At 36.1% G+C, this 24879-nt stretch overlaps 1 protein-coding gene across 1 annotated transcript in view; it reads left to right on the top strand.

The window, feature by feature from the left end:
- LOC107706218 (CUB and sushi domain-containing protein 3-like) overlaps window positions 1-24879 on the top strand; it is a 406816-nt gene that overhangs the window by 210618 nt on the left and 171319 nt on the right. The window contains 3 exon segments of the mRNA XM_016509850.1: window positions 10533-10610; window positions 18251-18338; window positions 19647-19771. Of these exon segments, the coding sequence (XP_016365336.1) occupies window positions 10533-10610; window positions 18251-18338; window positions 19647-19771 (291 nt within the window).

Genomic DNA, 24879 nt, shown 5'->3' with positions numbered 1-24879 from the left:
GTTGTATGCTTTGACAGGTCATTCATAGCCATAATTTTCCTCATGTGCTTGGCTGCGTACTGTGTTTGTGAACTACTTACACACATTTACCATAAACTCGATTCCAGTATCTATACAACCATTCACTGGAAGCTGTTCTGTAGAGGTCTGGAGTGAAATATGAAATTGTTTGCCAACCCTTACATATCTATGCTATTATCTTACAGAAGTGTTGCATAATGTTGTTTTATATGGAAATTTATATACGTCTTCACTGGGTCGTTTGGATTCTTTTCTGAGCCTTCAGTAAAAACAAACCTCATTTGCATGGATATATGATTTTTGTATGAAAGCTACTTTCTGCCACGGGAATAAAAAAGGTAATTACAAATTATTATTTCACAATTCTGACCTTTTTTCTAGCAATTTTTTTCTTGCAATTGCAGTATATATAAACGTAACTTACCATTCTGAGAAGAAAAGTCAGAATTGTGAGCTATAAAGTTGCAATTACAGTTTATATTGTTTTATTCTGTGGCAGAAACAAAATATATATATATAATAGAATTGCAAGATGTAAACTCAGAGTTGTAATTGTGAGATGTAAACTTGGAAAAGCGATGAAAAGTCAGAATTCTGAATTTATATCTTGCAATTATGAATTCAGAGTTTACCTTTTTTCCATATTTACCTTAAATGTACTTCTACAGAAAGGCTTTGTGTAACTTTAGAGACCTGTCAGGTCAGTCTGCCTCTGTGTCCATTCCTCTAAATAGACATGCAATCATCTTGGATATTTGAAAATGTGAGCAGAAGTTTGGTTATAGGATTGGATTTGTTTGATTTGTGTAAGATCCAAGAGTGCTGATTAGAAGCTTGCTGCATTGAATTGAGCTGGCATGAGTTTTGACTGTGAAATACCAGGTATTCACTGCATCACCAGGACAAGTGATCGGGTTCAAAAAGCAACATCTGCACTGCGCTTCAGGACACAGCCCAGCAAAATCCAATTTAGCCCACTGATTCATCTGAAAGAGATGCCATCAGAATGGAAGCCCATTCCATTTCGGCCCGCTCCACTCTTATACACATTAACCAGCTGTTGCTGGTTCAAGATGCCAGTTGATGGAAACGCTCATCTGCAGAAAATAAAGCTGTTATTGGCAGGGGCTGTTTGGCTTCAATATACACAGACTACCCAGGTCTCCATCTGAGAAACTCCAGAGTCCAGAAACAAGAGTATGAGGTAGACATGTCCTTCTACTCATTATTCATTCTGAACCAGTAATATGACAGAAGAAAAAAGTTGGATGATTTTCTTAATCAGATGTTACAAAACTATACAAAATGACCGTTTTTAAGTGTTTGCAACTTTACAGATCTTCTTTATGCACCAAGAGCTTGTAACACTCTAAAGAGAAAGGAAAAATTGAAATCGCATCATATGACCCCTTTAAAGGAAAGGCTTTTCTTCATATAACATCCATCCATTTAGCACACTTTTTAATATTTTTTAACTAATTAAATGGAGAAATAAGAATAGTGCATAAAAATATTAAGAGAAAAGTATAATGATTGAGTAAAGGTGTAAGTTAGTCGCATGCTGCATTAAAAGGTGTGTCTTCGGACGATTTCTGAAGATTGGAATGGATTCCTCTAATGAAGGTTAGTAGTGACAGTGAGCATGAAGTTTTTGAAAGTGACCTTGTGCTGCATTGTGATGGTTCCTCGAGGCATTGTTGATTCACTGACCACAGGGAACGAGAGGGAATGTGAATGTTCTTTATGCTGGAATCAGAGTCTTGAGAATTTGATGCTAGCGGCAACAGGCAGCGAGTGGAAAGTGTATGACACGGCTCTTCTTTGGCTGATTGAAGTCCAGACGTGCTGCTGTTTTCTGGATCACCCATAAAGGCTTGGTGGTGCTAGCTGGATGGCCTGCTAATAAAACTGAATAGTAAAGGTGTCGCATTCATAAAATTTGATCAAATTCTCAATATGGCACTAGAGATCTGACCAGGAGCTGAACTGATGAAATTATTATATATGAAATAATGAGTCAGAGTACAGCAACTTGGCAAAATGGAGAGAGTGGGAGGTAGTATCTTCAAAAATTAATCTTTATATATATATAGAGAGAGAGAGAGAGAGTCGTCTACAAAAGGATTTAGAATTGCAGTTTAAATGTAATGAAACAGAATGAAAAAAAGAAAAGAAATTCATACATATATAAAAATGTAAATTAATTTGGATATTTGCTTGACAGTCTCATTTTGAGTGGTTTTTTTTAAGTTGTAAAAGCCTTGCAGTTTGATGGTTTGCAGGCCTTAAAACAGGTCCATAAAACAATAGATAGATAGAAATGAAATGAAATGTCTATGACATTGGATGTTTTGCCAAAAAAATTCCACCTATGAAAATTTTATTTATACATTTCATCATATGTAATGAATTAACTTTTGTGGACCAGGACAGAACACTAAGGGCCAGATTTACTAAACAGGGCAAATTAGCGTCCGTAAAAGCGCATATTCTGTGAGCGATTTACTGACAATGCGCACATTAAAGGTCACAGGCACAGCTAGATCATTTCCATAATGACCAGCGCAATCTACCCAGAGCAGCGCAAATTACCACCTGCTTTAAGACATGCTTTTTTGGGGCATTAAATAATGGTGACAAGCGCAAACGTTAGTAAATCACGTTGCATGATTCATTTTAATACTCTTCTCCCATAAATTTAAGGGAAACTCCTACAAATGCATATTCAATAAGGTTGAACGCGAAAATAACTGTCCACGCCTTTTTAGCGCTAATTCTTTATTGCACGTTTGTAGTCAATCCTGACAGTACTATTTCAACACCAGAAGATGGTTTGTGCTGGCGCGAGCTGTTAGTAAATCTGGCCCTTAATTTCTCAGAATGCGTTACCTGTGTTGACTTTCTCTGAATTACAATGAAGTAAATTCCTCTTCCTGTCATTCTGATTCAAATTCCATTTCAACTTCCTGTGGGTTGTGGCCGTTTTAATTCAAATTACGCACGGATTGAAAGGGAGCCAGTTCTTAGATTCTGAATTTTGCCCAACCCTGTACTAAAGCCACAGTGCTTGTCTATTCATGACACTATAATTCTCTTAATTTGGGGAGTTTGTTATCATATATTGATATGTGCAATTAATGGCAATTAATTTGTATTAATTAATTAGCATATCATGTAATATAATCACTTAAATTGTTTAAATAATTGTTAAATTTTAAATAATAAATTATGTGCTGACTCTAATAGCAAGAAACTTCTTAAGGCCAATTAACTGCAAGAAACATCTTAAGGCCAGTTTACACTGCAAAGACAGACACCAACCAACGGCAACAGACATATCCGTCAGGTTTTGTCGGATCAGTGTATAACCCCGCCTGCCTCTGTTGGCATTGGTCGTACTTGTTTTTCAGCGAATGAGCATCTTGGGATTTGTCATGTCTGGAATGTCTGTCAGTGCAGTGCGAATTAGACTTTAAGAAAATGGTTATAACAGAAAGTTTATTGTGTTTTTTTAAGTGTTAAGTGTTTTTTTTTTATCTTCTGCTCAGGTACTCAGGGAGCAGCAGCTTGTTTCTGTCTGCATTAAGAATGTGAATGCATCTTGCAAGAATGAAATGCCTTATTGTGTTAAGTGTAAGACATCATTCAACCCCCAAAGCAACTAAATAAACACGGTAGCTTGCATGTACAGATGGTAGTGGTGTCAAATTCGCAAAACAAACTTCTCCTTCAAGCCTAAGTCATTTAGAGGTGAGCATGATAATGGAGAATAATCCAAGATAAGTCATGTAAACTAGGGCAAAGATGTTGGCAAAGGGCCAGGGGAGCCAGCTTTCATAATGCCAATAAGAATTGCAAATGTGCAAATGGAGTTCTTCTACCAAACTTGCTTTTGATGACACAGCAAGCGCTTTGCAACACGTCTTGCTCACTTTTCAGAGTAGGTCAGTTAGAAATAGAACTTGAAATCCGTATGTGGCCACAGGTTCTCTGTCATGCCTTCCCTGGAGTGGATGCCACATCTAATAAAGTCCTCCTTTGATGGTCACTCCTGCCACCATCCATTTAAACTGGTTGCAAGATTGTGGAAGCATGTTCGTACTGGATTCACTGTTCGCCTGAGGGAGTAATTATTTGGCTGGACTCTACGAGGTCTATGTCAAACACAATTCCTCAAGAATTTCCTTAACTTAATGCCTTTAGTGCTACAGAAACTCCAGCAAACAGTCTGTAATTAAGACAATGCCCTAATCTACGGCCTGCTTTGCTTAAGTTGGGCATTTCAAATGTCCTCTTAAATGTCAAACAAGCCGAACATTATGTTATAATCTTTTGAGCAATGTAGCCTTTGAATTGGAGAATTGGAAATGTGAAATTAATCTAATATGGAGATCAAAGTTGTTGACATATCGGCGTAACAACGTAATAAAATAAAGAATATCACATTATCAGTATTTCATAAACTGTAGCATAGTGTCTTGACTGAACAACGTTAGGTCTAAAATAATAGATTTCAGACTCAAACTCCGGCTTCGCTGTCTTTTGGATCTGTGCCTGCATGGGCTTTAGGCAAAAACAAGTTGACATGTAGTAGAAACACACACCATTGTCTCAATTTTAGGCAACAGAGTGGAATCCCAGAACCTCTTACTGAATATTTCAGTGCCAAACTACCCATCATCATCTGTACAGGGCAAGCAAGAGAGCACTCTGTTAATATTCCTCAAACATTCTGCTTATAGTTTTCTAGTCAACACTGGAAAAATCATTATAGGTTATTTTTTTTACTTCATTGGCAACATTTTCTTGTTTTATGTATATTTGTTGTTTAATTCATTCTTAAAACAAGGGCAAAAACAATGTCAAAAGGATAAGAAAGAATAAACTTAATTCAAAAAGGTGAATATTAAAAATATTAATGACAGTGTGATCCTTGTTTTGTAGATAATTCAGTTCAATTGAATTTCAGTTTTAGGTGTGCTATCTATTTTTAGTTTTTGGCAAACATTATACTTTTTAAGAAACTTTACTTTTTTGAGATGTGGAAGGAAAACTTCCATTGACTTTTGTTCATAAAATGTTTAAAAACGAATTTGATGTTGCGAATTAGTATTTGTTATGATATTCTTGTAATTTAGTGTCATAATTATAAACACATAGGTTGTTGTGCAAAATTGTTTTACTGTTTTGCTATTCTTTTATTTGTTTACCTGTAACTAAACCAAATGAATTGTAAGTCATAAACATTCACAGGAAATTGTTTACTTCTGCATTGAAAAATACAGTGGATAAAACTAGTGCTAACAGTCCATGCAAATAAACAGCACTATCTGTATTTTTAGAGCAGAATTTCACCTTCACTTTTGCTCTAAAAAATTGGTGAGCTGTTGCTAAGTGGAAAAAATGTCCTAAAATCTTTTTTCTTTTTTTTTTTTAATCTAGTTATTTTGGATACAGGAACATTGCAGTCTAATTGATAACCAAGCTAAATAAGCATGAAGAGGTTCTCTGAACATAATCATTTACAAAAACAGCAGGAAATCTGATTATATGAAATAAAAACTTGCTTTGACTGTAGAGTGGCTAATAATTTATTTGTATAACATAATAATATTATGTGCACTTGTGGATCATCTCGTACATACTGTACATAATTCTCTGGACAGAGCGATGCTTGATATGGTTATCATAGCCAACATGTTATTATCAAAAGTGGCAATGGATCAACAAAAGCACAGCTAGTATTTTCTTTGCTGGTTGGCAGTGGTTATTAATGTTTACTCATATATATAAGCAACCTAAGGGCACATAGAAGGGTTTTTTGTTGTATAGATTATTCACAGAAGCAGAAATAACAACCAAAGTTACCTCTGAGCAACATTGGCTCATCAAACCGCTCAGTTTAAGAACATAAGCAGTATTTATCTCACCTCGTAGGTCATTTACAGTTTTCTTCTCGCTTTCTTGAACGACTTCAGTAACTGTAAATAAAAGAACTGAAATATACATTTTATTGTGATTGAGTTTTGTGCTTGCAGAGGTCATTAAGATCTGAAGTCCTGAGGCCACAGCTGATATTAGACACCCCCACCCTCAATCTACAAAAGAAAGTCTCCATTAAAGAAAACGCCATCCACTATTCATTGATAATGCAGAGGTTTTGTAAGCGTCTGAGTCCTTAGGGGTATAGAAGTCTTTAAAGGGTAAACGTCCCCAGGAGAAAAATATATCCGTAGCTCTAATGGCTCTCAGTGTTGCCATTACTTCTAGACAAGTGTAGCGTGCTTGGTCTCAGCAGAGGAGATTTATCCAAGAGTTATGTCAGAATTCACTCAGGAAGGCTTTCAGATGAAGTAATGGCCAGAAAGTGGCAAGTATTCTGCAAGTATTATTATACTTCTGCTCTGTTCATCGTTTATCTTAACGGTTTTATTAGAGACAGTTGTTTAATGAAAAGCACAATCAAGCGGATCAACGAATTGTAATTTGCATTAAACCATAAGAACACTAATCAGATGATAAACCTGTGTGGCCCTGTTGCTGGTATAGTCTGAGATGTTATGTAATGTTGCCCTCACATGCCTGAAAGTAAGAAGGTGAAGGTCAGTTTTATGGCAGGGAAATATGATAGTATCACTATTTCCTATCCGATAACAAATGGTGCACAGGATCCACGCTTGACTTTGGTCCAGCTAATAATCTGACATCCAGGGCGGAAAACAATTACTGGAATCTATCCTTGACTAGATGGACATGGGGATAGGTTGCCAAGGGACTCGGCAGAGAGATAAGGTGGCAATGCAAGGACATGTCTGAGATCAAATCAAAGATACCTGGAAGAGCCAATGTACATATAAAATGAAAGGCAAAGCGGATTGAAAGCACTTTCACCTGGAGTTTTGATGCTGTAGCTTGTTGATTGTGTTTTGAAATCTTCGCTTAACTTTAACAGAACAAACAGGTGAAGGTGTGAGTCTGCAGCAACAAGAAAAACAAATGTGTGTGATGGCAAACCTTCGAACCCATCGCAAGTAGTTGGGTTTGAGTTGATGAGTTCCTTGCAATGGGGATTTGAAGACTTGATTTGTACCCATCACATCCTGTGCAGCTCAGTGGAGCAGTCATTTCCAAGAAACCATGAATATGTTGACCTTGATTAGCTGCTGACAGCTGCTCGATTTTTAAATTAATTACTGTTTGAAAAGCGCTCTTAGCCCGAATAGGTGTTGAAATGCATTTGTCACACATGTGGAGGCTCAGGAAAATGTTAAATGATTAATTATAGATGTAAAATGTCGGTTCGGTGCCATAAAGAATTTGAGGAAAGTTTGGTTTGACAGGTAATAGACAGTAATTGCGGAAAGCTTGGTCTTTATTGCCTATATAGATGCATATTTGGGGTAGAAGGAATGCAGAACAGCTTCTTTTACAGTGCATTAGAATATACTGTATTTAGCATACATTTGTGGATTTGCCAATACAGATTGCTGATGTTGCATCCAGGCTGTTGGCTGGGAATTATAATGAATGAGTTTGTGTTTTAATGTGTTGTCTGGTGTGTTTATAGTCTGATCTTAGTTTTATTGATGGCGTACAACATTTTGCGCCATTTGCGATACTCAAGAAGCGATAAGCAAATTACTTGAGATGTCTAAAGTGACATAAGTGATTGAAAGACATGATGAAACATCATTTGGGATAATAACTGGTGAAAAATGGCTTTCGTTTTCATAACAGAAATGTGGCGCCATCATCATCATTCTGGTGTATAGCCCATTTCTGCCAAAATTTCTTATTAATGTATTACGATTTTATGTCAGTGTTTCTACTCAAGTTTATAATGATAGAACATCCAGTGTTAATGGGATGATGTGCCACAGCTTAAAAGAGTTGTGATTATGACTGGAGTTTAAGGTTAGATTTGTTTTCTTATGATCGCAAAAAGGAAGTATTATGGCAATTAGCATTATGTGTAATTTCAGTGTGTTTTAATGTACCTTTAAAAGTGGTTTAATGTCATGTCATTGACTAAGGTCAACAGTCCTTTCCTCAGTTTTAATGTCTTGTCACTTGCAGAGCATCTCATTTGCAGGCCTCTTGTCAAATGATTTATTCAGCATAAACCTTTTAAGTAGAAACAGGTGCCAGAGCAAATTTCCATCTACAGAATAATTTACTAAACCTTTGGATCTGGGTGTGTCTATGTCAATAGCATATTCAAATGAATGCTAAATAGGTTCATGTTGAAGGCTTTTCGAAATCAGTTTTCCATTGGTTTTTATTTATTTATGGTGATGGGCTGATCCAGTGGGTGGTTAATGGGTGCTCAGTAATGAAAGTGAGATTCCATTAGAATGATTCCATTTTCAGCTGGATACTGTAGGTGTGTTATAATCACCTATCATTCTTAAACAGCTTCCTCCAGATATACAGGGGTGCATTCAGTTGAGTTAAAAAAGGGACCATCTATAAAAACTGTTTAAACACGTTAACTTCGAAATACTAAAGGGTGACTTTAAAGTAATGCTCTGGGTCTGTACATTTTAATTCTGGCATAATGTTGATTAGCACAGAAAATAATTTCAACTTGCTCTCATCCACCTTAAAAGTATTACCACTTCTAAAATGGTGGTTTAGGTAACTTTACAGCTCAAATACTAAACAGGTTTTCATGCAAGTCTTGAACAAGAATGCAGGCTTTGCATTACTGCTTTTCAACACTCTGGAATGTTGACCTGGTTTACTTGTGTTGTAAATGCTTTGCTGCAGCTGCGATTTGATTTAACAAAAAATACAGATTGAGTCAATTATATTCTGTATATCTAGCAACTCTATGCCTCAAATATTGTCTAAAATGTATTGTTCCCAGAATGTATTATTATTAATTAATGTTCTTTGTAAGTGTACTTTGAAATAATGATACATCTTAGGAAACAAGAGAAATTTGTCATTTTGTCAGTTTTGCTCCAGAGTGGGTTTAATACATGATTTTGATCTGCTGCTACTGACTTTTTACACATAAGACTTCAAATATTATTTAGGATGTAGTCAGTTTTATTTTTTATTTTTTTTAAGGATTTGATGGGCATTGGACTTAGATGATGTATCGTGTGTTTAGAAGTTGGATAAAATCACTGCTTTTCTAGCTGTGAAAGTGATTTTTGGGAAGCATTTGGACCTATCAAAGGGTTTTGAAAAATGACGTTACAAATGTTGAAACAGTGTTTGGTAAAATATTATGTAAGGGTGGGCAAACATCGTATTTCATTCATATTCATAGGCTGCCTGAACTGTCAAATGTAGGCCCCTCTTTATCAAAAATTGAATATTTAGGAATGTATTGTATCTCTATAGGAAGTAGAGCCATTGTTGAATGTACATTTGCATGGCTCTGTACAGTAATACTACATCTCAGATTTACACAAAGTTTAGAGCCCCAACATGTTCTCTTTTCCCTGTGACATCCATTTCAGTTAAAGAGACAAACATGTACAGCTCTATTATGGAGGTAACATTTGTTTTCTATGAAAATGTATAAATCCCATTTCCAATAATATCGCAGATGCGGTTTTAAAGTATAAAATGAAGGCTGTTGTTTGCTTATAGCTCCAAATCATTACATATGACAGAAGACTAATTTACTGACAGAAAATCACACTCATTTCATATAACACATGTTATGGAATTTCTAATTTTCGTCCATTTAACCTGGCTGTTACCGAGTTCTAGTCACTGTCACATCACTGCATCTGATGGCAAAGCCAGGGTTCATTTTCAGGTCGGTCTTCCCATATCTAATGTGATGACCAGGAATTGTTTGCGTTGCTTTGCACTCATTATGCATTTATTAGTTAGCTTGTTTAATGACATGCACCATTTACAAAGGGAAGAAGAGGCATTAATGCAAAAAAAAAAAGCTTTTTCCACAATGTTTTAACAAATATTCAGAGTGGACTAGTTAATATTATCATCATCTTCATTATTATTATTATTATGAGCTTCTGCATTCCCAACAAGACTTCTGTTTGACCTTTGACATGCTGGGCTACATGCTTGTCTGGATTAACCCTAAGGACCGTGCCATTTGTCTGCATGCATGTCAAACAGCCACTTTTCCCCCGTAGGAATACCTTGGCAGACATTTGTGGTCCAAAATACTTCACAGAGGCATTAGACAGAGTCTGCTTCACATCAAATGGTGTAGACATGCAGCGCAAGCTGAAATCTTCCCCTTGTCAAGGTTGACAACTGAACAGAAGTCCTGTCCCTCCACTCCTTTATTAATCTTTTTTTTCCCTCACTTTTTCATTTTATGCCCTTGCCTTTTATTCAACACATGCCCATATTTTCTGTTTGCAGAGCACTTTGGAAATTGTTGACACTGCTATACTTTTCTGCTCTTCTCTCTCATGCGCTTGATGATGGTTTATTTTTCAATGCTTACAAGTTTATTTAAAACCTGTTTCACCTGATTTCATGTTTTTTTGTTTCATTTTTTCCCCTTTAACTAGTGAAAAGGTCTGTAGATTTCAAATCTAGAGGAGTAAAATTATTCCCTGGCAAAGACAACAGCAACAAGTTTTCTATCTGTGAGTCTACCCTTTGTTACTATTTTATGGTAAATCAGTGTTACTCGTTTGGAGTCGATTACAGCAAACAGTGACTGTAAGATCATTGCAAGATCATCTTGTGCTGATAAGCATTTATCGGCGAAATCATGGCTGAATTTCAGTTCCCACGAATATCTCACAAGCAGAAGTTTCCAGACGATTTAATTTAACCCCCCACTGAGAGTTATTTCCTCAAAAGCATGAATGGCAGTTTACCGTAAAATTGTGATTTGTACACCGTAATGAGGGAGTGACCTTGTGGCTTGCCGTATCTGCGCTCTTTTTATGCGCCGTGAATTCCTATCATTTTTATATCAACATCCAGTTTGCCGTAGCTGCTCTTCATTTTACTTGCAGAAAGAAAGATTTATTTTTATGACCTTTGGTCTAAAAGGTTCGTTTTAGAAATTATGGATTTGTTTAAGTACAGAAAATGTTTAACCTTGCAAGTTATGTAGCAGACATCAGACATATACTGTATGAGCATAGTTCACTTAAGCAGAATCACGTAATTTAATTAAACAAGACAGTGACATGAAACTTAAATTCATGTTTCTTCACTTTAATGTTCTGACATGCACTCACATGTCTCTGAAACATGGCATTTTATTTCAATGACTACTTAGTTCATTCAGTATATATTCAATTATTAAAAGAGTTGCACTAAGATGGAGCCAGCCCTACAGATTTTAATATCTCTTTCAGATCCATAAAACAGGGGTTTTTAAACATTTTAGGCCAATACTCTCTAAATATAATGGTAAATATTATTGTATGGAATAAATAGAATAAAAAGCCAGATATTTTTTTACATAAAAACCCATTTATACTGTGTGAGAAAAATAGTAAACATGAAATTCTAAAAAGAAATAATTATAATAATAATATATTTTTTTGTTTTATGTTGCTTGTTTTATATTGTACTTAAGGGAAATATGGAAAATTATGGAAAGTACTGAAAAGTATACTTATATTTAATTGAATTTACATTTTTAAGCCCTTTGGGGGTCCCTGGAGCCCAGTTTGAAACCCCCTGCCCTTAAATTTATTATGAATGTATCAACATACACTTTAAAATGGAGAAGGAAAGTTTGTTCTATAGTTAGAATACACTTTTTTTCCCTGAAAGACAGTCCAGCATTGCAAATTAGCTGTAGATATGCAGTCACTTCAGCTTGAGATAAACTACGACAGCATGTATCCCACTGACCAAATATTAAACACCTGCAATGATCTTCAGCAAAGTCATGTTTGTTTTAATTGACTCTTTTCTTTTTTTTGGTTTGCTTGTGCTCTTCTTATTTTCCTTTGAATGTATTTGTGTTGTCAGAGTGTGCCATGTTTTTTCGATTTAGGTTCATTTTTTTATTATTATTGCTTTATTTGGGGATCGTTATCTGCTGATATTGCTTGCATGACCAATCTCCCTTGCCATTTCCAAACCAGCAGTCTCTCCGTCCGTCAACAGCACAACACAGTGAGCAATGTTTGCACCATGCGGTTCTGATCTAGTACCCATTGTGAAAGTTATCAAGCTAGATTGCAGCTGTCAAACATGGGAAATATCCACTATTATGTTATTTTTCTTGTAACTTGCATATTGTTGTGAATAATGCACTGTAAGCAACCCTTCCATAATTTCAGGCCTTTTCCATTCGGTGTGAAATTAGCTTTTTACTTTTATAGCTATTGAGGGAATTTGAAGCAGTGTGGCCTTTTAGATGTAGAGTAAGGCTAGCAGAAATGTAGTTTAGCACTGTTTAGCACAGTGCTACTTTTTTTTAGACTCATAAGACAGGCAAAGAATATGCAAAAACAAATGCGTAAAATTGCTTTCGGTACAGTTTAGCTTTGAATATATTGCAATGGGATTGTTATACTAAAGATACCCACTCACATACTTTATATTTATAGCGTATTGTCAGAAACACCTGCAGGTTGGAGGTCTTTTGTTAGACTTTATAGTGCTGGGTGTAATGGTTTAAAGTGCTTCTGGCACTGTGTTGTTTATAGATCCCTATTAAAATGACCTTAAATTGAACTCTGTACTTCAGTTGTACTGCTTACATGTCAAGTGGAGACAAGAGAAGCCAAATAGAACAGCTAGTGACTCCCCTCTAATGCTTTTGGAATATGTTTTAAACATGTGCTTCTGAAAAGAGAGTCCATCTTGTTTCATTGTTAATGCAACTTGCCTTGTTGCATTCAGAATCTAGTGTTAGAAAGCAAATGAGCCTGAAGCGTAAAGAATTTTCTGTTAGGAACAAAATGTGTTCATAAATGCTGGTGTTCCATGACATCATGCAGTTAATAGAATTAAGATGGAATGTTTACAGTCGACTGAGCAATCATTGACCTTTTATGCTTTCTCTGTAGTTATGTAGCAATATTTCAAGAGACTGTGATTATGTAAACACATAAGTGTTCAAATGCAGAATACAAAAAATTTAAAATCTGTGATATCATACATGTAGTTGCTCAAAATGTGTGCCTGTTCCGCTCTCTAGGGTTCTGTCCTAATAATTATAATTAAGTATTATTATTATTATCATACTTTGAGTAAATTTATCTTTCAGACCTATAAACAGCTCAGCTTAACTGTTTTCTATCTTTATTTAAAGTCAGATATCCCAGGTATTAGACATCCGTTTTCAATAATAAACCAAAACTGCAAAACTCTATAAAGGTTTATTTTTTAAATATTTATTTTTATATTTATGTGTCTAAGGCTGATTTTTATAGTGTTTTAATAATGAATTATGAAGGCCCATATAATTGGTTTTAACATTTTCAACCATATAATTGGTTTCAACTAGTTTGAACCAGGTTTATCTGTTTTACAGTCAAACCAGCTGGTATATTTCTTTATTGGCTATATGGAAACACATTTTGTCAATAATCTGGCATGACATCATGGATGCACATGTCTACATTGATCATGCGGAAGTGAGTGCATGTGACTGCATGTTTAATAGCTTGTTCGCTTGCTCGCCCTGTTTATGTGTTCACCTGAACGCCCCATTTTTTCCTGACGCATGTTGGTGAGGTCCAAGAAAGGGCATGAAGCATTGAGTATTTATATGAAGCTATGTTTTATTTGTGATTCGTTTGTGCAGTGGCCACATGTGAATAAATTAACAATAAAAATGTCTAGGCAATATGCTCATAAGTATTTGATCAGAATTAGCTTCCTTATTCATAAGATTATGTAGAATACACTTTATACTGTGCAAGGTAGTGAATGTGATTCTGACAATGTCGTTTTTCTATTTACCAGTCAGTTCCTATCACAGAGTAAAGACAGTTTAGCTAGGGATGTGTGTGTTTTGAATTTATGAATGTTTTTGTGCTTGAATGTGTTGTGTGAGATACAGTGTCAAGAGAGTGTTTCATCAAGAGTGTGTGTGCAGCTATGTATTTGTCTGTGTGAATTAGAGGGATGCAGAGAAAGAGAGGCAGAGGGTAAGTTTGAGGGAATGAGAATAACAGGTCTCACAGAGAGTTCTGCTTCTCTGACTGTTGATTGAGCACTAAAAGCCCTGTGGGTTTCATACTCCACTGGCCTTGAATGTGAGAAAAAAGGCAACTTTTCTAAACATAGCAGAGGGATAATTCTAAAGGAGGACTTGGGAAAAAAAAGAAGTGCGCTAAAATAACCCTCAACTTCCACAGAAAGGCCTAAATTCTCCCAGGCTGATGGATGGTGAAAACTGCAACATGATGCTTCAGCTCAGAGCCCATTAAAAGAAAACAGCAAGTTAAATGCCAAGACAGTCCCCTGACCTCAACATGTTTTGTTTTTTTCACACGGCCAGTTGGATCCTATTAGTTTTCTTCATTTTCTTTAACAAAATGCTGCTGTTTTTAAGCGGATGTGTTTTGATGTATGAAATATTAGAGAACACGTTTCTTAGCAACAGCACTTGTGCATGAAAAAGAGACTAATGTTGGGATGTAACTAGTTTAGTTAATACTAAACTATCACTGTCCTGAGTTTTATTTACTTGTACTTCAGTACATTTTTATACGCAGTTAAGCTTTTTCAAAATAGTGTACTGTAGCTTTAAAAGTACACTGCAGCTGTAAATGTAAAAAAAAAATCTTCTGACTGAAAGGCTTAATCACAAAGGTCAACTAAACAATACAGTATAACAAAAAAATCTAGTGTGACTATTTTAAATGTACTTTTACTAACTTTCGGCACGTTTCAGTTCCCAGAGAGTTCAGTATGTTCAGTTATAGTTTCAGCTGAAGGTAGAGGAATTACATCAGACTATAACTGGTCACAAATTCAATCAGGAGAATAAATGGTTCTGTAGAAATCATGACTAATTGACATTGAAAATAAAAGAAAATGGGGGAAATCACAAGGCATTTTTACAAGGGAGGTGAGATAGGAGAGAGAGTTGTCTTGCTACAAAGACTTGAGAGGCATTTTGGGCATTTTAATCACATTTTAGTGGCTTTTTTTTTGTTTTAATCAGGACTGGCTCGCAACCAAAAGCAGGGCCAAATTTGATCAAGCTTTCTCCAAAAGGTATACGGTCAAGATATCAGTCAGCCCTTCCAAAGACAATATCACTGAATGCCTCATTACACAGTAAAATGTGGTCTAAAGTCGAAGCACGAAATTGACACTTTAGTAGACAAGATGACTAGGATTGAAAAAAAGCTGAAGGCTTTTATGTAATTGTTTTTTTCAGAATAAGAAGAAAATCTAATGTTGTGTCAGTTTTCATATACAAGCAGAGTAAAATCCAGTGCACTTGAAGGGCTCAAAGTATCACAGTGTTTGTTAGCTTCACAAGCAAGAAAATGTAACCTAAATCCCACGCATGTCTGTAAATACACCTTGAACATGTGTGCAGATATAACAATGCCACATTTTTGTGTGATTTTAACACATTCACAGTACTCCCACACTCAGTCATGTTATTGAATGTTTTGCAATGTAGGCTGATTTTGAAACAAACATGCAAACTTTTTTTTCTTGTCATTCACGGTTGATTTGTTTGTTTGTGGCCATTTTCAGAGACAAATCATTATTTGAATGGATGTTTGGACTGGTGACTGGTGAATTAGGAAATGAAAGGATAGACAGAGAGATAGATAGAGTGATAATATTAACCCGATCTCACATATTACAGACATTCATCAGAAACTGTCTGTTTTCGTCTGTCTTAAATCACAGCATGTTAATTTCTTCATGTGTAGTTTTTGTTATTTGCTGTTGTCGCCACCGATATGAATTCACATTCATCACATTCTGAAATTTTCCATTCAGTTTCAACTCTGGCAAGTCAAGCTGTTTTTCCTGATTCCTGAGTTAAATAACCAATTTTTAGAGCAAGCAGCTGGATATTATAGGCACCATGTTTTATTAGTTCTTTAGTAATACGAAATAATTTGAAAGCATCAATGGATAAATTATGGCATATAAGACACTGTGTATGTAATATTTTAGAAAAAAATTGTGGACTTTATAGAGAGACATAAAAGTGTTAACGTAGTTGACATGAAATACTTTTGGGAAGTCTTGTAGTGTGACGTTATATACCATCTGAAACTACATTTTAAAAGAAAAAAAATATCCTTGTACATTAATTTACATATTAACCTAAAATCTTGATAAAAATCCATGAACTTGCATGTCAATTGGCAGGTAAAGTGGGAGTTGATTTGAAATAGTAAGCATGGATTAATAGCATGAATGTAAATGATAATTAACTTAGTCACAGTGTGGGCTGAGTATCTCAATGTTCAAAGCTCTGCAAAATACAGGAAAATCACATTTTGACAATCTGTTGCTTTTGATGTTAGTCACAGTTTCACCCATGCTTTGACAAAATCAACCTTTGTATTGGTTTGACATTTGCATATGCTCCATTTTCCCATTGCACCTTTCCAGAACCTTTAATAGTTAATGAAGAAGCCAGATTGAATCTGTAAAAAGCATGAAAATGGATACTTGGAGGAAAAACAGGTTGAGGTGACTGACAATCTTTGCAGAAAAGTACATCATGTTTAAGTTAAAGTTCTAACAGCTTTGATGTGAATTGCCGCTTTAAATGGGGCTAATTTTCAAATTGCTCGAGAGAGATGAATCAAGAACAATATATCAGTCTGTCTTCCTCTACTTGTTTTTCCCTGTCTTTTTCTTGTTCTTTTTCCTCACAGTCACTCAATGATCATGTTTAAAACGAAAAAACTCGTAAATAATGTAATACTGTATTTTCTCGTCTTTCCACTTTATCTTGTGCATCCATTTGTATGACATTAAATGTATGTCATTACCTTTGACCTGTGGGATAAATTCACAAAACAGTTGCAGAACTTTAGCACGCAATATTTCAGAAGAAAAACTAGAATTGCATCATGAGTATTTAAATTAAGTCTTTTTTGTTCCAACGTTTGTATAATTTAGTAAATTGCCACTAAAACAACAGGAACAGCGTGTGCAAATAAATTACAGCATCAGTAGGCATCCTTTAGTATTAGAGAGTTCCTCGTCCTGTGGCAAGATAACACTTCTGGAGAGACAGGACATCTTGAGTCTCATTTAAAACCAGCAGGTGTTTGCAAATTTGAATCAGTAAACAGAAATTAGAGGAAGCCATTGTTCCTCATCCGATTATCTTATTAAGAATCAAAAGTTTTGGGGACAGTTGAACAAGTGCAAAATCATCTACTTAAGAACACGGTGGTGATATGTACAACTACTAAGATGATACAAAAAAATAAAAAAAGTGTAAAATTCTGCATTTGCACTGTAGAGTCATTGGAGCTTCTTTAATAGTTCAGGATGCATAAAAAAGTGAGTGTCTTGAATACAGGGAGTCATTCTCATTTTACAGTGCTATGCTTGTGTGCATGCTGATGATAGTGAGTATTTCTGCATTATGTTGAGACCTCTCTTTGTAGTAATCAGCATATTTTAACTGCATGGCTTAATGCAATATTAATTGTGCATTAATTTCATCACACTATACACCTACAAGTGTGTGTGTAAAGGGCTGCATTTTAAGTCATATTCACTCAGTTGGAAAATGAGAGGTGACACGGTCCTCTCGGCCCGATAGAAAGTTATCAAAATTGCTCATCTTCAGACTAGTCACATGGCCCATGCCAACCACTCTAATCTTTAGTCTTAGCCTTTTTAGAGAATATAAATATATATATTTATATATATATTTATATATATATTCTGCACAAGGGTTTTTGCATATTGCACTTGAATCACTTCTTAAGTCAGCTCCCCCCCCACCCCCAACATAGTGTCTAATCTGCTATTAATGCTACTGATAATAAAGTGTACCCTCAATTTAGCATGAAAAGCTGTTAATACGGCCTGGGATTTAGCAGATACACCACTTTCGATGAAGTAGTCACACTCTTACAAAGCGACAACTGCACTGAGAGACATTTGTGGGGATGTGTTAAGTTATCAATTACATCATTTGAGGATGTGTGCGTTGTGTGTCTTTGTCTGTGTTCACGTTTACGTTCCACCTCCTCTAGTGTCAGCAGTTCTGTGAAACCGTTTGCATGAGACTTGCATGAGGATATGAGATTTATCCGTATGTATGTGTCTAATGGCAAACTGTGCTCTGAATTCGCAGTAAACGAAGGAGGAATCAAACAGGCCTCCAACTCCTGTCCAGACCCGGGGGAACCTGAAAACGGCAAGCGCATTGGCAACGACTTTAGGTAATCACCCTTAGGTACTGTGTGTTCCGATAATGGCTTCGCAAGAAGGTACCTGGTGACCGTTATTCCTGCATTCTCCACCAAGAAAGCCAGCATTAGATGCTAATAATTACATTCTTATTGGTCAGTCGCAGCATTCTGATGTTTCCTAATATTCGCCATCATACATGCAGACAAAATACTGTAATATTGTTGCAGTGTTTGTCTTCTTGCTGTACTGATTGTTTTTTTTCGCAGAAGCTTTAAGATTATATGCAGACAAGTTAAATTATTTCATCTCAAGTCAATATTTAATGTCCACATACAGTATGGAATATTAGTTGTGTAATAACTGGGATAGTGTACAGTCATTCCTTACATATTCAATTTGCCAAGAAGAGAAGAAACCTGTATTATGGATACAGTGCTTCTACATGGATACTTGTCATTAATATTGTAACATCTGAATATCTTCTAGAAGTGTCCTCTGTTTAGCACTCCCAGAGCATATAAATCATGTTCTCCAGACCAGGCTCTTCCAAGACTTTCCCAATGTCATGCTAATACCAGCTGCACAGGGAAGCTGACGATATGAGCATGGCTTTACCGCTAATTAGGGCTAGTCGATTCAAAGTGTGACACTGATGTTATTTCAGCTTTTTGTATAGCATGGCTTTAGGATTGCAGAAAAACCCCAGCGAATTCTGCGGGAGCGTTTGATGTTTGTTAGCAGAGGGTTTTACACACAAGATCGTGTTGTAAAAGAACTGTTTGCAGTTTCCTCAAATGAAGGTGTAGGATTGTCAAAATGTGAAAGTGACGGTGCTTGCTGAGTGGATTTCTTGAGTTCTGCTCAACCACAGGTTGAAGGAATGGAGGAAGCTTCAAACTAGACTTTTATAAAGTATCAAGAAGCACCACAGTATTGATTGTACGCTAGCAAGGAGGATAAGACGCTCTTTTGATATCCTTTCATTTATTTATCCCCCTCTTGTGCATGCTGCAATACTTTTCTCTCAAACTTCTTTGTGTATGTGCGTTGCGTGCTTGTGTAGAACTGAGAGTAGATGGCATATTTCATTTGAAATTTGACATTTTTTTGAAAGACGAACAGTATTTTTCTGTGGCGTCTTGCATGAATGACTGCTACCGTGGTACATAACCCACTGAACTGTGCTTTTAGCTATAAAAGCCTCATTTCCATGTGCATCAAATTAAATATGGCATTCACCCTGATTATTCAGTTGTGCCTAATGGATTTGTGATGGATCTGATTTGTTTGTCATCCTGTGTGTGTGCACCCGCACATATGGGTCCTGATCCCTACAGTATTGGTGCCACAGCCCAGTTCACCTGTGATGAAGACCACGTTCTCCAGGGCTCCAAAAGCATCACGTGTCAGAGAGTGGCGGAGGTGTTCGCGGCATGGACTGATCATAGACCTGCTTGTAGAGGTGAGTCTATTACCTGCAAACCACACTGAACATCTGTGTATGTTTCCGTTTAAATTCAAGAAGTGTTAATCAGGTTAATGTTAGAAGGTGGTTATCGGTGGTCTAGTCCTGCAGTTTAAAGTGGTGTACTGCGTGTACTGTAAAAAGAGATGTTTACAAGAATGTTCACGCTGCTTTTTGCCATACAATGAAAGTGGATGAGTACCAGAGGCTGCTCTAAAAGGTTCCAAAAAAGCATCATAAAATTGGCGTATATGATTTGTGCACTGTATTCCAACTTTTATGAAGCCACACAATACACTCTCAGAAAAAAAATGTGCAAAAATCGTACCTTTAGGTGTACAACAGCTAGTCACATAGTACCTTATTTACCCTTTAAAAGGTTCATAGTAGTACCTTAAAGGGATAGTTCACACAAAAATGAAAATTATGTCATTAATTACTCTGTGTCAAAATTAATGCCCTCATGCTGTTCCAAACCTGTAATACCTTTGTTCATCTCCGGAACACAAAGAAAATATATTTTTGATGAAATCAAAAAATTTCATCAAAAATATCTCAATTTGTGTTCCGAAGATAAAAGAAGGTCTTGGAACGACGGTTTGGAATGACGTGAGGGTGAGTAATTGATGATAGAATTTTCATTTTTGAGTGAACAATCCCTTTAAGGGTACATATTAATACTCTTAGGCAGAGATGGGCACTCGAGTTAGTGACTCGGACTCGAGTCGCACTCGAGTCGCATTTTTATAGACTTCAGACTTGACCTGAAATGACTCCAGACTTGACTCGACTCTAGGAAAAGGACTCGTGAATATGTTAAAAACAACTCGAGTCTTTTATCCTTAAATACTTATATAACTGATATTCAAAAGGCGGACCGCATCCATACCCCAGCATTCAGTAGCACCATTTTAAGTGAGCAGCGCATCAAAACAGCGGAGCGGATCACATAACATATCCTCTAGTATTTTTATCTAAAGCTAAATGCACTTTATTCAAGCCCTTCAGCTCCGTGCGCTTTCTCTCTCTCACTCCGGACGCGTTTAAGAGCTGCGATGACGTGGTTATTTTAACAACAGAACAGAAACACTGTGAGCAGCAAAATTATTGGTTACTTTCACTAAAACACAGCAGGAAAAAAAAAACAATACTGCAAATATAGTTATTTTTCTTACTATCTATTTATCTATCTATAACCTATGACTCTGACTGTTCTAACCAGATGTGACTTTCTGATCTAGTATTATTAATCTGTAGGCTAAGAACATTTCAAAAGAATCATATAATTATAATTTGGAAAATTGTTGTTAGATGGCTAGGATAGAACTTAAACTTTGAAACTGCTAGTTATCTTTCTTTTCTGCTCGAGATGAGAATGTTTTGATTATTGTAGTTACATTGTTTTTAGCAGATAATGCTTTTAAGTAAAATATTAAAACAGTATAGATTTCAGGAGGACAACCCTGAACAGAAACAGTATTTTTTTTTATGTCACATGGCTTCGCATGTATCTAAATGTAAAAATACAATACATGTAAAAATGTTTTTTTGTTGTTGTTTTTTAAACATGTTTAATGTTTTTTATTTAATAGCCTATAAATAACAGGCTGAATGTATATAAACCTTACATCTTAACACCTCTCTTTTTTTTTTTTTTTTTTTTTTTTTTTTTACAAAGCAGATCATAGATTATATTTTTTTTCTAGCCTATAAAACAGCTTCGTAAATAGGAAGATTTCAATACATGAGGATTCTGAATGGGATTTTTTTAGCGAGCCATTAAATGACTTGAGACTCAACTCAGACTCGTGACCAAAGACTCGAGACTTGACTCAGACTCGAGCAATAAAGACTTCAGACTTGACTCAGACTCCAGGTTAAAGACTTGTGAACATCTCTGCTCTAAGGTATTAATATTCACCTTTTAGGGATAGATAAGACACAAAGTTGTCCCTTTAAGGGTACTGCCTCAGTGAAAAGGTATACATTTTAAATATATTTTTTTCTGACAGTGTAGCTTTGCCACAGACTGAAATTAGAGTTGCAAAAATCTTGCCCTCAAATCTCATTTACGCATATTCTGATATGACGTGTGTCACTTCAGTCACGTGACGAGTAAGAACCTATGGGTTTAACATTGCTGACATCAAATAAATCTCTGCACACAATATTTAAATATGCACTTATGCACATTAAGCAGCTAAACCTGGTCACCATTCACTTGAATTGTATGGAAGAAGAGCAACTTGAATATTCAACTTAAATTTCCTTCTGAGTTCCAGAGAAGAAACTAAGCCATATGGGTGAGAGGGTGCGAAAATTATTTTTGGGTGAACTATCCTTTTAAGATTAAACCTACACAGTCTCTATATAGGTTGTCAGCCTCTCTTATGAATGTGGGTCAGCCATCGTGAAGAGATAGTTGGTCTAAATACTTAGTAGGATTAATTATTGCTAGAAGGGTATGTTAGAAGGGGTAATATTAATTAATTTCGGGAGTGTTTGCAGTTGTCTTGTGACAAGCTTGCTAATCAACTTTTTTCTGCTGGATCTGATAGTATTGCCATGGCAACTAGTAAAATTCAGAGCAGAATTTGCATGCCAGCAGTGACTTCTAGCTTTTCACAGCCCTAATGGCTTTAAGTGTCAGTTGGCTGCCCTGGGCAAACAAACAGGAATTGAACTGTCTCCATCATTCAGGAGGACACTTTAATTATAGCTCAGAATGAAGTGGAGTGACACAGACACTTTCGTCAGCATTTAGGGAACACTGGATGTTCTGTTTTTTACTTATTTTACTTGTTAATTTTAAACACTTATCATTAATTAAACAAACACACTATGAATTCATTTAGCCATAGCATTAAGTTAATTATCATCTCTGTTTTTAGTGTGTATTTAAAACAAGGGCATCTTGCTATCATTGTAGTCTCCAATCTGTTTGTTAGCAGCTTGCACAGTCTTTTATTGTTCAGCTATCCAGCAGAAGTGACTAGCCAGTTTTAAATCCCAGTTGCGCAGGGGTGGGAACGTTGTAAAACTGCACAAATGATGTGTTTCCATGCAATGTAATTTACATAATTTCCTTTTCGGAATATTATCATGTATTAGCCTGCATTGTTTTGACCTGTGCAGTGGCTTATGTTAAGCTACAGAATTACTGTGCATGTAAAATTATAATTATTTTAAACGACAAGGTTTATAAATGGCTTTTATTGACGTTTTAGCTTATCTTGCATGTTTTTTAATTAGATGTAAAATATTAAACTGGATATAATAGCATGGGATATTAATCTGTCATATGGTCATGTTACTATGTGCCCTGCCTATGTATTTAATTCGATTACAGTAGACTTTTTCTCTCTTAAAACGTCTTCTTTTCAGTCACAGCTGTGGATAGCCACTAATGAAAGGGGGCTTGCATGTTCTTGTGCTGCCATCAGCCAGTCAGGCCGTCATTTTTCTCCAATTCCAGAGTAGTCACATTGGCATTTACTACTCAGACTATTGGCTCAAAAACGTCTGTCTGGAACAGAGAGTGCCTGTGAGCAAAGATGGCAGATTGCAACCTTCCAGAGAGCTCTGCACTAGCCAAGCAACTGCCATTGATCTGAAAGCGAATGCTAACATACTCTGCATGTGTTATGGACCTCTATGAGCAGAAACTAGAGAGTGCGACGCCAAGTGGCCACCTAGGGAAATCACAGGTGATATATTACAATTTACAGTTTGTCGTAGCAGTTCATTTTGTGTTTATTTATCAGCAGATAGAAAAAGACAGAGAATTGAAAAACTTGTATTGTGTATTGAGTCAAGTGCAGTAATCCTTGCCTTTTGAAATTAGAAAAGGCAATTGGTCTAGTTGTAGAAGGACGAGTGCCCTTATATAGGTGGTATTGTTTCTAAGATGGACTATTAATGTGAGTTTGTGTTTGTTTGGATGAGTTTAGTATGAGTTTTGTGGCTTTAAGACTCCAGCATGCAGGAAAATGAAGGTGTGGAACAGTGTTCGAGGTTTAATGATGTAATTGATCTTTCTGGTGTGGCGATTGTTTTTTTTTTTTAGAATAGCCTGTTCCAATGTCTTGGAGTCTCCTAATCTTTATGTTTGGTGCTGACTTGGCCCATTTTCCCTGCAGAGGTCGGATTCAATGTCAGGAAGTGTAAAACAGCAAATATGGCTGGATATACAAGGGATACATAAAGGTGGCTGTTTTATCTGTTGCAATGGGCAATTATCTTGATTCTTAGAACTAAAAGCTGAATTATAAGGTTTTTTTGCCTTTCGGAAAAATGGCAGTGTTCTTGAATTAAAAGATTTGGTAGTGGTAGAATCACAGTAAGCAGTCAAGTTAATGTGCTTTTAAACCAAAGAGGTAGAAAAATAGGTAAAAGAGGAAGCAAACTGGTAAAGTGTTTATCTGGTCCTTGAGTTTGTTTGGCTGAGTGGTGTATGGTGGGGATTTTTAAGTGATTATTTCTGTGGTTACATTGTTACAAGATTAAGTGGAAACAAGTGACTTTTCTTTCTCAATGAATCACTGAGTCATTCATACAAATGATTTGTTCATTAACAGGAGCAAAACAAGTCTGAAATTGCATTCACTCTTAGCAGATACTTCTTTTTTATAAGTAATTACTTCATACTACATTCGTCATGTCATGTTGTCATGTGACCTACCAGTGTCAGTTGCACCGCTTCACTGCCATTCGCAAAACCTCTCCAGTGACCTCATGGGATAGTAAAGTGATCATTTTTGTTGGCAGACCACAAATAGACAGAATAACTGACAATATTGTCTAAAATGTAATAATACCAATTAGTGCTGAGCGGTATACCGGTTCATACCGAATACCGGTGTTTATTTTTGTTATGATATGAATTTTTAAAATATCGCAATACCGGTGTATGTCGCTTAAACAACGTTCGGAACGCGACACTGTTTGAAAGGGGTCCCTTTTCACTGTTGCACTGTGGTGAGGGAACAGCTGTATGTGTTACTAAGCATGAAAGTTCCGAAACTGAAGCTGTAGAACTAATAGAACGTGATGACACAGAAGAACTCATCCACAATATCCACATTGACCGCCACAAACATCCACCG

The sequence above is a fragment of the Sinocyclocheilus rhinocerous genome, unplaced genomic scaffold (assembly GCF_001515625.1).
Source record: "Sinocyclocheilus rhinocerous isolate Xijiao unplaced genomic scaffold, SAMN03320098_v1.1 scaffold53, whole genome shotgun sequence".
NCBI classification, from domain to species: domain Eukaryota; kingdom Metazoa; phylum Chordata; class Actinopteri; order Cypriniformes; family Cyprinidae; genus Sinocyclocheilus; species Sinocyclocheilus rhinocerous.
The sequence above is the reverse complement of the archived record's forward strand: the minus strand, read 5'-3'. Positions and strand labels throughout refer to the sequence as shown.